General features: G+C 38.0%; 6 protein-coding genes across 6 annotated transcripts; 3 read left to right on the top strand and 3 right to left on the bottom strand. All coding sequences in view use genetic code 12, as the record gives it.

Annotated features, from left to right (window-relative positions):
• Positions 1–29: 29 nt before the first annotated feature.
• Positions 30–1631, bottom strand: CTI6 (Histone deacetylase complex subunit; the record flags this gene model as incomplete). Its single annotated transcript, XM_001524025.1, has 1 exon — positions 30–1631. The coding sequence occupies one exon, from the start codon at positions 1629–1631 to the stop codon at positions 30–32; it is 1602 nt and encodes a 533-aa protein (XP_001524075.2).
• A 603-nt stretch (positions 1632–2234) lies between these two features.
• Positions 2235–5765, bottom strand: PVL30_005608 (uncharacterized protein; the record flags this gene model as incomplete). Its single annotated transcript, XM_001524024.2, has 1 exon — positions 2235–5765. The coding sequence occupies one exon, from the start codon at positions 5763–5765 to the stop codon at positions 2235–2237; it is 3531 nt and encodes a 1176-aa protein (XP_001524074.2).
• A 1795-nt stretch (positions 5766–7560) lies between these two features.
• PVL30_005607 (uncharacterized protein) lies at positions 7561–8601 on the top strand (the record flags this gene model as incomplete). The annotated part of the gene is made up of 1 exon (XM_001524023.1): positions 7561–8601. One exon carries the CDS (start codon positions 7561–7563, stop codon positions 8599–8601), a length of 1041 nt encoding a protein of 346 aa, XP_001524073.2.
• A 178-nt stretch (positions 8602–8779) lies between these two features.
• PVL30_005606 (uncharacterized protein) lies at positions 8780–11787 on the top strand (the record flags this gene model as incomplete). The annotated part of the gene is made up of 2 exons (XM_001524022.2): positions 8780–8787; positions 9351–11787. 2 exons carry the CDS (start codon positions 8780–8782, stop codon positions 11785–11787), a joined length of 2445 nt encoding a protein of 814 aa, XP_001524072.2.
• A 1420-nt stretch (positions 11788–13207) lies between these two features.
• On the top strand, positions 13208–13909 carry PEX11 (Peroxisomal membrane protein PMP27; the record flags this gene model as incomplete). Its single annotated transcript, XM_001524019.2, has 1 exon — positions 13208–13909. One exon carries the CDS (start codon positions 13208–13210, stop codon positions 13907–13909), a length of 702 nt encoding a protein of 233 aa, XP_001524069.1.
• Positions 13910–14146: 237 nt separating this feature from the next.
• PVL30_005604 (uncharacterized protein) lies at positions 14147–14692 on the bottom strand (the record flags this gene model as incomplete). Its single annotated transcript, XM_001524018.2, has 1 exon — positions 14147–14692. One exon carries the CDS (start codon positions 14690–14692, stop codon positions 14147–14149), a length of 546 nt encoding a protein of 181 aa, XP_001524068.2.
• Between the last annotated feature and the right edge of the window lie 129 nt (positions 14693–14821).

Below are 14821 nucleotides of genomic sequence, written 5' to 3'. Positions count from 1 at the left end.
ATAGATACAAATTGATCAAATCATATATTTTACAGTGCTGCGTATTTTCCAAATTTGGACTCCCATTCGTTGATTTTGGTACGAAGATTTTCAATCTTTGCTGAATTCTCATCAAAAGATCTTTCCAATGCTGTCTTTTCTTCTCTCACAACTTCCGAATCTGGAGCAAAAGAAAAAAGTTCCAATTTCTGTGCCTTTTCTTCCAAAAGATCATGATGAGTTCTCACTATCCATTCGATAATTGCACTAGTCCGTTTGCGCAAATCGTAGAATGAGGAGTTTCCACTAACATATCTTGGCTTGAATGGTTGCTTGACTATTTCTTCCTTGGCTGTAGCATTTGATGCTACTAAATCATTTGAATCCATTTTTTTAGCACTTCTTTTACCATACTTCTCTGCTGCGGATGCTACCGATGTTGTTGAAGAAGATGCAGAAGCAGATGCAGAAGCAGAATGTGCCCTGCCGTTGCCTCGCTCACTCCTCTTTTTGGACCTATTATACTTTGACCTCGACAAGTCAGTTGAATTGGCTTGCGACTCACTCCCATCAGAATGCAACTCTGCTGCGGCATTTTCTGTCTTGAAACGTTTTGACCTGGTATTTTCACCATCACTATACAGCCCAAGTGAGTTTCTCGAAGCACTCGTTATTGAATCCTGAGTATTTCTGCTAGACCTTTTTCTAGGGGACAGCCTACCGGTTTCCAGTTCCTCTGCAACTAAGCCAGACTCCTTTGCGCTTTCGCGCAAGGCCTTTTGCAACTGCTTGTCGTATTCATCTGCGTCATCACGTTGGTAGTGGTATCTTCGATCTGTTCTTCGTTCTTTAGATGCATTCAGCAAACCCCGTTCATTCCTCTTGCGTTTACCGCTAGTGCTGGCGCTGCTACTTGTGCTTGTGCTCTGATTATTAGTACTATTGATATTGCCCCTACTGCTATCGTTGGTATTGGCATTGATGTTTTCAGTGTCTTTGTTGTTTTTATTGTTGTTATTATTATTTTTGTTGTTGTTGTTGTTGTTGTTGTTGTTGTTGTTGCCGTTGCTGCTTTTGCTTACATCAGTGGCCTCCAGTTTAATTTCGTTGCTATGATTAGCTTGTTGACGGATTCCAAATTGTTCAATTTTTTTCCTTTTATCATTTACAGGCTTGTACAACGTGCGATCCAGATATGTATCATAATCAACTATGATATGGAGCTCTGGCTTACACTGCTCACACCAGTATTTATCAGGTACGTCGTCATTTTCGTACAAGCCAACACAGTAGCCATGTTGCCAAACACTACACTTATCACACTGTATAAATAACCCTTGGTCAATGTCTATTTTAAACTCCTTTTTCAACAAGTGTGCCAAAGCCGGGTTGATTCGATCTTGACTAAGTTCGTCTTGGCCACATATACATCTTGTTATCTCCTCCTCCTCCTCCTCCTCTTCTTCCCCTTCGTCTGCTCTATCAACATTCCCTCCTCCTTCTAATTCTTCATCTTCATCTTCTTCCACGGAAACATCAATTCCCGAAGCAGTAGCATTTGTACTCGAACGACTTTCGAGTACTTCAGACAGAATCTTGGACCTGGACTTCTGGTCTAGTGATAAAGACCTTCTACTAGAACGACGAGACATGGTAGTTTATTAAAAAAAAAACAAGAAAACAATTTGTTTTTTCTTTTGCTATTTATTCCTTGATCAGTTTGCTTTATTGCTTGTATATGAACCTGTTTAGTTTGAATGATATGCCTTTGGCTTTTTTTTCTATTTGTTTTGTGCTCGGGGAATCTAAAGTGAATTTTTGCACTATGAATTTATTTTGAAGAAATCGCAAGTGAGAAAAGGAAGAAGAAGCAGTAGAGAGTAAGAAAGAAAAAGAAAGAGAAAAGCCGCAAGCTTTTCTCCGCACTGCAAAAAAAATTTACACCTGTGCTGTTGAAGATAAACTGCTTGTTTAAAGCAACATAAGAAATCCATCTCTACAGTTTTGCTATTATTTTATAATATTGATCAGCCGGCCTAAATAAAATGCGATTGAATAATAAACATTAGAGACAACTTCATTCCATCGCTTTGAAAGAAACAACTTATTGTAATTAATTAGTAATTTTTATCCTCTGTTCTTCTAAGTCTGTCCCTATAAAATAAAGTTTTTCATTTTTTATTTCATTTTTATTTTCCAAAAAGGAAACCATTGAAAACTAATCTATATTTCAAATCTACATAGCACACTACCATTCACTCTATGATGTACCCCATCTTATATGCCGGGACTTCTTCCATTGCCCCACTATGCGGAGGACCATGTTGATGCCAGTTATTCATTTTGTCTCCGTCATTACCGGCACCCACATTCACATCAGCACCAGCACCAGCATCAGCACCAACTCCGCTATCGACGCCACGATCCTTCGATTCTTTTGGTACTTGTGATTGTATTTGGTGCAAATGAACTTCATCAAGAGTCAGACCCGATTCCTCGCTCGCTTCTTCTTCATCAATAATCTCTTCAGGAACAGCATTGTGAGTTACCAGCCGATTATCCAGTGTAAAAAGGTTTGTATTTGTTGTGGCAACTCCTGTTTTGTCAGGTAAAATTGCCAATGAATCAGACGTATTGCCAGTGCCAGTGCCAGTTCCAGTGCTAGTGCCAGTTCCAGTTCCAGTGCCAGTGCTCATGCCTGCATCGTTATCATTGTCATTGTCAAAGTTTTGGTAGTGCTTCCCGATTCTAGGGTTTCGCAAGTGATGTAAACTGTTAAAGCCTCTAAACTCATCTTCAGCAATATCATTACCAAGTGCAGACATAAACACACCTGCAGGTTTGGTACCCACCTGGCTTGGGCGACGATACGCCAAATCATAGATTGAAGAGCCAATTGACTGATTCGTTTCTGTGGCGTACATGTTGGAGCCCGAATTGAAGAACGCATTGTGAGTTGCAATAGAGCTCGTCGACTGGTTTAGTAATGGCATCGTTTGATCGAGTGGGGTTTGTTCCGAACTTATTGAGGAGATTGAAGATGCACGAGATCGCGAATTTGATGATGAGTGCATATCCTGATTATCTGCAGTTGAGTTTTTTCTAGTTTTGTTATTATTATACTCTGCTTGTGCATTTGATGTGCGTCTCGGCGAAGGTGACATTTTATCTGACGACCCATCAGTACTTGTACGTTCTCTGTTCCTTCTTGAGCAGGAACCAATGGCTGGCAAACTGGGGGATACAGGTAAAAACTCATCATCGGCAAGGTCTTTTTCCTCAGTTTTAGCTGGTGCAGATATCTTGTTCTCGGTTTTATTTTCCTTTTTAGCAATAGATTGCTCTTCATGGCTGGAATCCGAGGCGTCTATGGTAATTTGGGGAAGCGTTGAGCTGTTATTTTCGGTAATGGGTGAAGCCGATGATTGTTGCGTTTGTGTGTCTTGCGCCAGTTCGGAACGACTGCCATTCAATTGTTGAATTAATAGGTCTCTCACTGGTGTGTTGGACTGGGCATTCAAACTTGAAATTCCTTTGGAGCTAGATGACGGGTTTAATGGGTTAGCAAAAGATGCGTCATTTGTGTCGTCAATTCTCAAAGGACTTAAGCTCAATGACCCCTCGTCTCTTTCCTGGTATGCAGGTGGGTGTAAAGACATCTTTGGGTCTTTGGCAGCCTCGTCGAATGGTGGTGGGGCAATCGAGGGTTTTCTTATGAGATGGATAGGTCTCTGTATTGGTGAGTTTAAAGGTGAGGTGAATGTCCCGTCGTGCGGTCTGGCTTGTGGTGAATTTATCGTGGATATAGTTTCTTCAGTTTCTGGTTTGTACAAGTTTGCATCCAAATGCATATTGGCTTCGGTTTCTCCTGCCAACCCTGCCAAGTTTAATTCTGATTTGATGTGATGGAACTCAATCGACCTCGCGGGGGATAAAATGTCTGGGTCCGGGATTACGGGTCGATTACCTGGAGAACTTGATCTCCGATTGTTGTTGAGCATCGACCTGATTGCTGTAGTTGATGATGAAGAGGCTTCAGGTGTAGGCTCATTACTACTATGGTGACTATGGTGACTATGGTGGTTGTGGTGGTAGTCAACCGGTGTCACACCAGGGGATAGGATATTGTCTGCAACCGATGCTGGTGTGTGTGTATTGTTGTTACTGTCAATTAGATCGTCGTACGCTGGCAATAATGTATTGCCGTGCGCTGCTAAAGGCGACAAGACATGTAATGGCGAGTCGATGGAGATCTCATAATGTTTCCTCTTTTGCGGGTTTTCCGGATCTTGTTTGCTAATCCTTAAACATATTTTGATCCAATGATGAGCCTGTATATTTTCATAAGAAGTATCGGGATGTATTTGAGTCAATCCTCTACCAGTAATATCTTTAGGTACGTATAGTTGAAATTCTAATTCCTTGGGCAAAACATCTTCATCGTACTGATCCAAGCCAACTTCTGACTCATCGTGTGGATTAGTCTGCAAAAGAGATCTACCTTTCCTTGCCTTGTGTTCTAAAAGTAAAAATTTCTTTGGTGGTTCCATTCTATGCACTTTCTTATTGTTACAATAATATTCCAAATTCTCAGTCAAATATATTCTGATCCTGTGTAAAGCTACTTTTCCCCACAAGGGCACAAACCGAAAAGCCAAGGGGAGGTATGAGTTTAGGACGACAGATTTTGCACCAATGACAATATCGTACTTGATTTGATCTTCCCAATCTCTTGAGATTACAATTGATTCGTTTTCTTCCATGTTTAGCTCGGAGGGGGTACGGATGATATTGATGGGGAGTTTTCCCGATAGATTTGATTTAAAAGTTCCCGGTCTTTGAATAGAGACTTCTAAATTGTAAGCAGTAGAGCCAAAAGTAACATTGCATGATTCTGGGATGGATGGTGGTAAAGGGTGTTCAAAATTGTACAAGTAGTCTCCTGGAGCAAAATGCATCTGGGATTGAGGATCAGAAGAAGGTGAAGTTACCGTGGTTAGTTCTCCGAGAGCTGCTGCGTCCAAGGAGCCTATTGAAGGTGATTTAGAACGTCTAAGGAAACTTGGTGATAAGTTTCTCAGTAAGAAATTACCGGAGGACTCGGTGGAGTTGAGGGAGGTTGAAGTACCAGCCGATCTTCTTGGTGCAGGAGAAGGGGATCTTGCAGCAGCAGCAGCAGCAGCAGCAACATTAACATTACTAGCGCTTGTTTCATCATTGAGTCCGGATCGGTTTGCACCATTTCTTTCGATATAAAAATCAGCTCCATTATGTGGGGAAGAAAAAGAGGTAGAAGAAGCAGTAGCAGCAGTAGCAGTAGCAGTAGCATTACCGCTACTGCTGCTGCTACCACCAGCCGATGGTGTTTGGAAGAAGGGCCAAGTATGGTTGATTACATCGTTGACCTCTGCGTAGCTGTTTTTCTTTGGGGGTATACCTTCCGGCCATTCCGTTCGTTGAACACCACGAAAAGATAGTGAAATGGATTTGATTTTTGTAGGCTTGATTACACGGATGAAAAGAGTTCCACGAAGAATTGTCGGTGGTCTTGATATGTATTCTCTTGGATCAAACCCTTGGACAAAGAGGTTTTGTTCTGAAGGGATGATGTATACGGATAGTGAGGAAGTAGAACATGTTGGTTTATCGGGCAATGTTGGAGTAAAGATATTTGTATTGTGCGGCAGCTGGTTGGTTAGCTGCAGCGCTGGGAATAGCGGGGAGCTGGGGGGTAGAAGTTCTTGCTGGTTATTGTGTTTTCGGTTTTGGGAATAGTGATTCGACATATTGGTCTCATAAAGAGTGTACAAATTGGTCCTTTAATGGTTGGTTGATGTGATAAAAAAAAATTAATATATGTATATATATATATATATATATGTATGTATAAGTTGGGAGTAGTTGAAATTTACTAGCGATAAATGTTTGAGTATATGTGTAATGTAGATTAAGATGTATTCAAATATGGGATTTCCCTTTCTTTTTTATTTTTATTTTTTTTATTTTTTCTTCTTCTTCATTTTTGATTTCTTTTTTTGTGTGTTCCTTCAATTTATTATTTAGGAGGGTGTAAATGTTATAGAGCCCTTATGTACTACACTGTGTGCCCGATACCGTATCTAATATACGGCAGATATAGGTTGCCGAGGCGAAGGAAAAAAAAAATTAAAGAAAAAAAAAAGAGAAAGAGATAGAGAGGGAGTTCTGCTCAGGAAATATACAAGGATGTATAGGTAGAGTATAGTAGTAATAGTAGTAGTAGTAGTAGTAATAGTAGTAGTAATAGTAGTTGTTGTTGTTGACTTTGTTGCTCATTGTTTTGATACCAAGCCACAGATTACATTCATTCCGTGTATAAAATTTGCTTATGGCACAGGAAGCAGTGGTGTTACGTATGCTTTTGTATTCTCAAATAATAAAGAAAATGCTTGGAGGAGGAGTAGGAGGAATAGGAGGGGGGGGATCCTCAAGTCAACGGAATAATAGAAAGGAGATATTTGATTGCAACGAGAGAGAAAGAGAGAAAGAGTGTGGGTTTAAGTGTGGGTTTAAGTGTGGGGAGGGCGGAAGGAGTGGGTGGGGGGGGGAGGTACAGTTCCAGTTTCCGTGCCAGTTTGCTTTTGTGGCTCGTAGAATTCACGCGGGATCATGTGAGGTTTAATTCCGTATCTATAATTTATTTTTGGGCTACACCAAACAATATAAGCAATGTGAAGAGAAAGCAGTAAACGACAAGAAGACATAAGAAGTTTGGTGTCAAACTATACTTAGACATAAAATGAGGAGGAAAAAAAAAATAGCGATTGGGAGAATGGGTATATATGTGTGTACATGTGAACACATTTACAAGGGACTTATCTTTGGCATTGTTAATTGCTATCTCCGTCCCCTTTGTAAAGGTTTCAATTTTTCAGTTGACAATTTTTTAGCCACTTTTTTTTTTTCTTCTCCTTCGGGAGGATTGATTTTTCATTCGAATTTGCTGCAAAAAAAAAAAAATTTATCAAGAGGAGTGCAAACATAGAAATAAAAATTAAATACAAATCTTCTTCAAGAAAAAAAATACCATATTTTGCGAGATGAACAGATTACAACTTAAGCATTAACAGAATACACCTTTCCAAATTGGATCAATGTTCAATAGTAACAATTTGAGAGACGTTTTCAAATCAATTCTTACTTTATGCACGGTTTTTGTTTCTCTCCCAAACCTAGTGCACTCAACTTTGAGTAAATTGGCACATAACGCACGACTCATAGTAACAACTGTGCACATCGTTTGAGAAGAAGCTGCTATCTTATTCATCACACTGTATTTCGCACCACCCCATCATGAAACAAAACAACAAAACAAAAAACACTTCAAAAGAAAAAGAAAAAAGAGAAAAAAAAAAAAGAAAAAAAAAAAAAAGAAAAAGAAGAAACTAAACAGAGAATCAAACAGAGACAAACAGAGACAAAGAGAGACAAAGAGAGACAAAGGAGATGAAGAACATCCTTCGTTGGCATTTGTGAGCCAGTATACACTGCTTTTTGGATTAAGCAAAGTGCAAACAACATATATACAACATACACAACATCATGTACAGCAGGACTTTAAGCACAACTATAGCAACTAATTTACTCAAACATCTACTGCGGAATAATGTATCGCTTGCACGCACTCTAGCAACAAGAGGCACTAAGGTGAACTTACCTCACAACTCACGTATCCCTCATTTCCGACAACCAATAGTCCCTTTTAAAAGCACTTCAGAATTCGATTTCAGAAATTGGCCAGATGAAGTTTCAGCTATCCATACCTCCTTGGGATGGTTCTACATCCATGCTTTTTACAATCAATCGCAGAAAACTGCTGCCGACCTTAACGCCACATTCGCACAACAAGGTTTCGATCAAACCACCGAAAAGGAAGTGGTCCAAAACTTCATATTCGAATGGTGCAAATCGTATACACCAGAAGACGTTCAAAAGCAAAGGTCGTTATTGCGTAGTGTAAAGAACAAGAAATTACTACTCGAAGAACAAGAATTTAAGAAACAAACTAATATAATGAAGTTGGACTTGAGATCGAAAGAAGAAAAAAAGATGGCTCGTGAAAAGGCAAAGGAGGAAAAACTTAAAAAACTGTTGGAACGCAAAAGAAAACAAGAAGAACTGGCTGCTTTTAAACAAGCAATGATTGCACAAGGTTTTGGTCCCCACCAGAGTGCACACTTGCGTTTTAGATTTAAAATCAATCCAGAAACCAAAGAAGTTGAAGATATAAAAGGCGACATAATGTTAAGCAGAGTCCAAGGATACTTTATAATTGAAAGAATCCACGAGACGCAAAATGTCTTTGAAATAAGCAAAATGACATCTGCTCAAAAAAATAAACATTTCAAAAATGAATGGAAGACTCTTTCTTTGAAAGACAAGTACACATGGAAAGAAAGATACTCGGCTTTATTGAAATCCGGTAAAGACTTTTATCGCGGAGAGATCTTGCCTTTAGAATCAATGCTCGAAGAGAAAGCAGACGCAGAAGGGTACAGGCTTCGAAAAAACGGAGCTATTGCCAAACCCAACAAAAAGAAAACTATATCTGAAAGTACAAAAAGCACTGAAGCAAAAGAATAGATGACAGCAGCAGCAGCAGCAGCAGCAGAGAAATAAGGAGAAGAAGAAGAAGAAGTAAAAAAGAAGTAAAAAAAAAATAAAAGCATAGCAATCAACTGTGTATAGAAAAACTGATCATTGCAAAAGGAAAAGTAAATAGAAAAATGAAAGAAAGAATGACAACCACAATATAACTTGTATGTACATGTGATTATCAAGCATATTTAATTTTAAATAAGACCAGCGATAATGTCTTTTCCAACTTATTCAAGTTTTTTATAGCTTTTTTTTTTTTCTTCAGTAGGTCCTTGTGGTTATAAACATATACTGCCAAATGTACATAGCTGCATTTTAACAAGCGAGGAAAAGAAACCAAGTGAAAATTAATAAGTATGTATATACACAAATATATAAGTAATAATAAATAAAATAAATAAAGAACCACCACAATAATGGACTACGACAGGAAAAGGGAGAAAGGAATATCCATTTTGTGTTCCTTGAACCAGAATACCATCAGTATATATTTCCTGGTAAACAAATCAGAAGTAGGAGCCAAATTAATCATTCTTTGACCAATTTATCAACAGCATAGGGGAAAAATAAAAAAAAAAGCATTAGATAAGTCACAATTGTTCTTTGTCTGATTGCGTTTTCTTTTTTTTTTTTTCACCACGAAACTCATCTCAACATTTCTGTTTTCAGTTTTGTTTTCCACTTTGTTTCCCATTCATTTTTTTCACAATTTATTTCTCTTAAAAGTTGTCAAGATTCAACAAGGTTGCAAAACTTATACCAAAACTCAAGGACAAAGATGTAAAAAACTATTATGTTGCTATCAAAATAGCAGAAAGCGGGACTTTTATAAAACAAGAGGAAAAATTAAGAAAAGCTGTTCATGCTTATAATGTTAGGTCAAGTCAGCAAAAACGAGAGCTTGCCTCGGTATTTGAAAGTATAATGGGTGATTTCTTGCATACTAATTGGAATGCAATCCAGAATGCTGCAAGGAAAGATGGAGATTCCGTTGAAATGCAAGAGCAAGAGAAACAGCAAGAACAGGAGCAAGAACATGTAAATAACAAGACAGATACTAGTGTATTACGTCAACTTATAGAGACCGAAAACTCAACTGTTTCAACAGAGACGAATAATACGATATTAACTAGGGCAGACTTTCCACAAAGACCAAAGAATGTTAAAGGTCAACCATACAAAAAAGCATTATACAACTACAATGCTATTTCCGGAACACGAAGTATGCGTTTGCCCCTTAGATTTTCCCTTAGTCGACGATTTTACTATTTCTTGCAATTGCAGAAATATTTGAAGGAGAATAATTTGCGCAATTCCAATCAAGTGGAACAAGATCAAGAGTCAGAACTGGACAAGAGGAATATTACTTATAAGGAGAAGCAGCAATTACTCAAAAAGATTGGTAAATCGTTCAGCAAAGTTGACTATAATACACAGATGTCGCTCTGGCTCAAGTATGAAAACAATATCTTATTTGGGTACGACTTAGACAAGGAATATAATCTAGTCACTGTAGATCAAAAGATGGGATATGGTACAGTTAATTTTTTTCCCTTTGGAGACAAAGACCCCGAGTTAAGAGAAGCTATGGCGAGAAAGGGAGCAAGGTTAAGTAAAGATTTGGGAATGAAGATTATAATCAACGAATTTACTGGCAAAGTTTCGGTGCTTGGAATGACCAAGGCTCATTTGTGGAACTACTTTTTGGGGCGAGAATTTAGCAAGGTGAGGCCAAAGTTGCAAATAATCACTAGCGAGGATCAGAAAGTGGATCTCTTTTATGGCCAAGTACTTCGCGAAATTGAAATTCAATGGAGAGAAATGAGCAAGACTGACTATTCAGAACTAGAAAAAGAGTATATGCGGCTTTTAGAGCTACAAAAGGATATATACGGAGGTCACATTGTTGACATTGAATTTAAACAGAGGGCCATTGGTCGGAACCCGGCATATGATATTAGATACATTAGAGGCGAAGTGGAATGTTGGGATGGTCATTTGATTCCAAGTGGGACAAGGACTAGCCACAGAGTTCCCGAAGTATCTTTTTTAAGGTTTGTCAGGAATCAAACTGTGGGGAATTATACAATCATTGGGGAACTTAATAGAGACCATGTGTGGAACTATTTTGTGTATAAATCGAGTAAGCAACATCAAAAAGAGATCTTTGAGTTTCAAAAGGAGTGGAAGTGTATGAATGAGACTCAGAAACAACAGATTGAATCCGAGTATAGGGAGTTGTTGCTATCAGGATATGATATATTTATGGGGAAGAAAGTTACCCATGAACAGAAACTGCAGCTTGCCAAAAGTTTTACAAAAGAAATGAAGAAGGAATACCTTGTTGAGGTTTGGGGTCAATGGGTTATCACCAATAGGCATTCTAGGAAACCACTGATACCACCACTCTCCACTCTCTTGGATGTTTCTCTGGGTAGGACAAAATTGGTAGAATCTGTTCTGGAAGTTCATGCGTACAATTGCTTTTTAGCCAAGAGAATCGATGAAATGAAGAAGGAGAAGGTTAATGTTGAGCTGAAAATATCAGTAGAGATGGGCAAGGCTATTGAGCATTTGCAAGCCGAATGGATTGCAAAATCATCCCATGAGAAAGAAGACATAAGACAGGAGTATTTGAGACTCGTTGAATCTGGTAAGGACTATTTGTATGGGGAGATAGTACCAATTATGGAAAAAAATGAACATTTGTACAAGATTCGAGAGTTAACTGGCACGGGCAGCAATGTGGTCTTTTTGGTCAAGGAGCCGGCACTGTCAGGTGTTAAAGAAAAGCCTAGTATTTCAGTTGGTGCAAAAGACAATAGGACAAATGCAGTGTTGGGGACCGAGGTAGAGCAGAAGGGGGAATATAGGGAGAGAGGAGCCGTAGTCGAAGTCGAAGCCGAAGCCGAAGCCGAAGCAGAATCAGAATCAGAATCAGAATCAGAATCAGAATCAAAATCAGAATTAAAATCAGGATCAGAAACAGAAGCCAAAAGGTATTATCAATTTGCTCGTAGAAATTATGATAACGAAGCAGATATTGATTTGATTGAACAAGAATGGAATGAAATGAGCCAAGAAGAAAAAGACGAGGTTCAGGAGTCATATGAGTTGATGAAAGTGGCTGGCAAGCATTTGGTAGAGGGAGAGATGGTTGATATCAATTGATATCAATTGAACTAGATATACTTAATAGTGGTTGGACTAAATCCGCTGGTGGAAGTTTTTGGAAGAGAGAAGAGAAGAGAAGAGAAGAGAAGGGAAGGGAAGGGAAGGGAAGAGGAAAAGAAATAGGGAAAAGAGGATATAAGGGTTCTCTATTGAACATAAAATTCTACATTAACCCTTGAACTTTGTAGTCCCTTTGTAATCACTTTTGGTGTATATAAAAATTACTATAAAATTGACGTATTTTTTATTATTGTAGGTTCTGTTGTCAGATATCTTTTTTATTGTAGTAGACAGAAGGAGGGGCGAGGGTGGGGAAGAAAACGGGAGAGACACCATTGAATTTAAGATTTTGCTTGGGTTTCACTAGCACTCCATAAACCCTCGGCTGAAAATATTTTTTTGTCTTTTTGTCTTTTTGTCTTTTTGTCTTTTTGTCTTTTTGTCTTTTTTATTTTATTTTTTATTTTATTTTTTATTTTCACCTTTTTTTTTCTTCACTACTGGTACTACTAGTAATACTAGTAATACTAGTACTACTACTGTTACTATCATCGCCATTATTACGGCAAACCTTTAATTCAGCAAGTCGATAAGATGTTCAATTTTTCTATTTTTAGTGCTTTATTGTTGTTGTGTTTTGTTCAATCCATAAATTTCCACAACCACAGTGCAATAGACCAGTAGCAACAGCTAGGTTGAGAATATTCATCACTTGATAATTCACATCTACAAGCACTGTATTGAAATTAAATATTACATTGTATATATCAGTTCCACTTCTTCTTGTATCTAGTAGAAATCACTACTTCTTGCAAAGACATCATTTCTACTGCATGCCAAACTGTTTTATGTTGTATAAATTCGAGCGTCGGTGTCATGTGCACCACTTGAGTATTGTTTCCCCGTTTGTAGATTTTATTTTATTTTATTTTATTTTTTTATCGTTCTCCCTTAAACCGACGCAGAGTAAAGTTCTGCTACTTAGCTTCTTACATTTGGTAGCACCAGTTAAAGACCTTTTAAAAATTTGGAACTTTACTCTTGCAAAATGAAAACTCACACCTTGAACAATGTACATTACACAAATACACAAATACACCAACCCACACACACACTCTCTCTCTCTATCCTTTTTATATTTTATTTTTTTTATTTTATTTTTTTTATTTTTTTGTTCTGTATTTTTCACGTTCTAATCTGCCACTCCACCAATAATTCTAATCTCCACAATTTACAGCTTTGTTATAATCTTGCTACTCTCATTATTTTTTCCTTCAAAAATTTTTTTTTTTTTTCTTTTTACCAATCCTCTTTCCTTTTTCTTCTTTCCTTTTTATTGTTTCCAGCTAGGTCTTTCAACTGAACCATATAGAAGGTACAAATAATCTTACAAACAACAGCAATAGTAATAACAAAAATGGTTGCCGATTCAGTAGTTTATCATCCGACTCTCACAAAACTCGTCAAATTTTGGGATGTTACCCCACAAAGAGAAAAGTCGTTTCGTTTACTTGCATACTTGTCCAGATTTCTCGGATACTATGCTTATAAGAAGGGCTATTCAAAGGAAACAATTGAAATGTTTGCCAACTTGAAGAGTCACTTTACCTTTATCCGTAAAGGTATGAGGTTCTTCAAGCCAATCCCACATTTGCAAACCGCTGCTAAGGCCTACGACAACAAGTTAATGGACCCTATTTTGCAACTCACTACCATCATTAGAAACTTGGGATATGCTGGGTACTTGACCATTGATGGATTCTTGTTTTTTAAATTGTTGGGTGTAGTAGACAAGAAGAAATGGCCAAACGCATCAAAATACGCCAGCAGATTCTGGTTGCTTGGCTTGGTTGCAGGTATCATAAACTCATTGAGAATCATTTACTCATTAAATTCTTACAAACAAACCGACGAGAACGAAAAAACAGGATTGAGTCTTGCAGATGTCAAGAAGAAGCTCTATGCCGCAAAGAGAAAACTCATTTGGGACTTGTTGGATGCTTTCATTGCCTTGAACTCTTTAGACTACTTGCACTTTACAGAAGGTGACGTTGGTTTGGCAGGTGTCATTACCTCAATCTTTGGATTGGAAGACCAATGGGCTGCTCAAAAGATTTAAAAAAAAGTAGCAAGAACAAGAACAAGAAAAAGAACAGGAAAAGGAAAAAGAAAAAGAACAAGAAAAAGAAAAGGGCAAAGAAGTGAGACTGGAAGTATAGTTTGTTTAACTAAGGGACATATTGATTTTGATGTTGACTCGAGTATTGCTTATAGAATTTAGAAAAACAACTACATAGGTAATAAACCTGAGTTTATTTATAGACACACTGCTTGTAACAACAAATATGCAACACGTTCATTCATTAACATTATTCCGCTTTTGCTCTTGCTCTTGCTCTTGTTCTTGCTCTTGCTCTTGCTCTTGCTCTTGCTCTTGCTTTTGCTCTTGCTCTTGCTCTTGCTCTTGCTCTTGTTCTTGCTCTTGTTCTTGCTCTTGCTCTTGCTCTTGCTCTTGCTCTTGCTCTTGCTCTTGCTCTTGCTCTTGTTCTTGCTCTTGCTCTTGCTCTTGCTCTTGCCTTTGGTCCTGCTCCTTGTCACCACCGGCCAACTCCAGCTTCATTCTCAGTTTCATCTCAAAACCAGCCCAGAAAAATTTCATCATCAAGCGCTTGAATTCAGACTCAAGTTCAAGGCTATTTGGCTGAGCTTCTATTAAGGACGTCAAATGTGGAACTTCTCGGCTTATATCAATAGCTATACCTTCGTGTTCTATTTGCTGAGTTTTTGACGATAGTAATGAGTGTTGATTTATCAAATTAGAATTTATTGACAAACCATTCAACTTAGTGTATGAAACATACAGAGTCAACCATGCCTTATTTACCTCATCATCTAGTGACATTGCAGATTCATCAGGCAAAAATGATAGGTCTCAAAACTATTATTATGATGAACGAAAGAAGAAAAAAAGAACAATCAAAACAACCACAACAATCACAGCAACTACGGAAGAACAAATGTAGTTTTTTCA

The sequence above is a fragment of the Lodderomyces elongisporus genome, chromosome 8 (genome assembly GCF_030384665.1).
Source record: "Lodderomyces elongisporus chromosome 8, complete sequence".
Classification (NCBI taxonomy): Eukaryota; Fungi; Ascomycota; class Pichiomycetes; order Serinales; family Debaryomycetaceae; genus Lodderomyces; species Lodderomyces elongisporus.
This window is presented reverse-complemented; position numbering and strand designations above follow the sequence as displayed.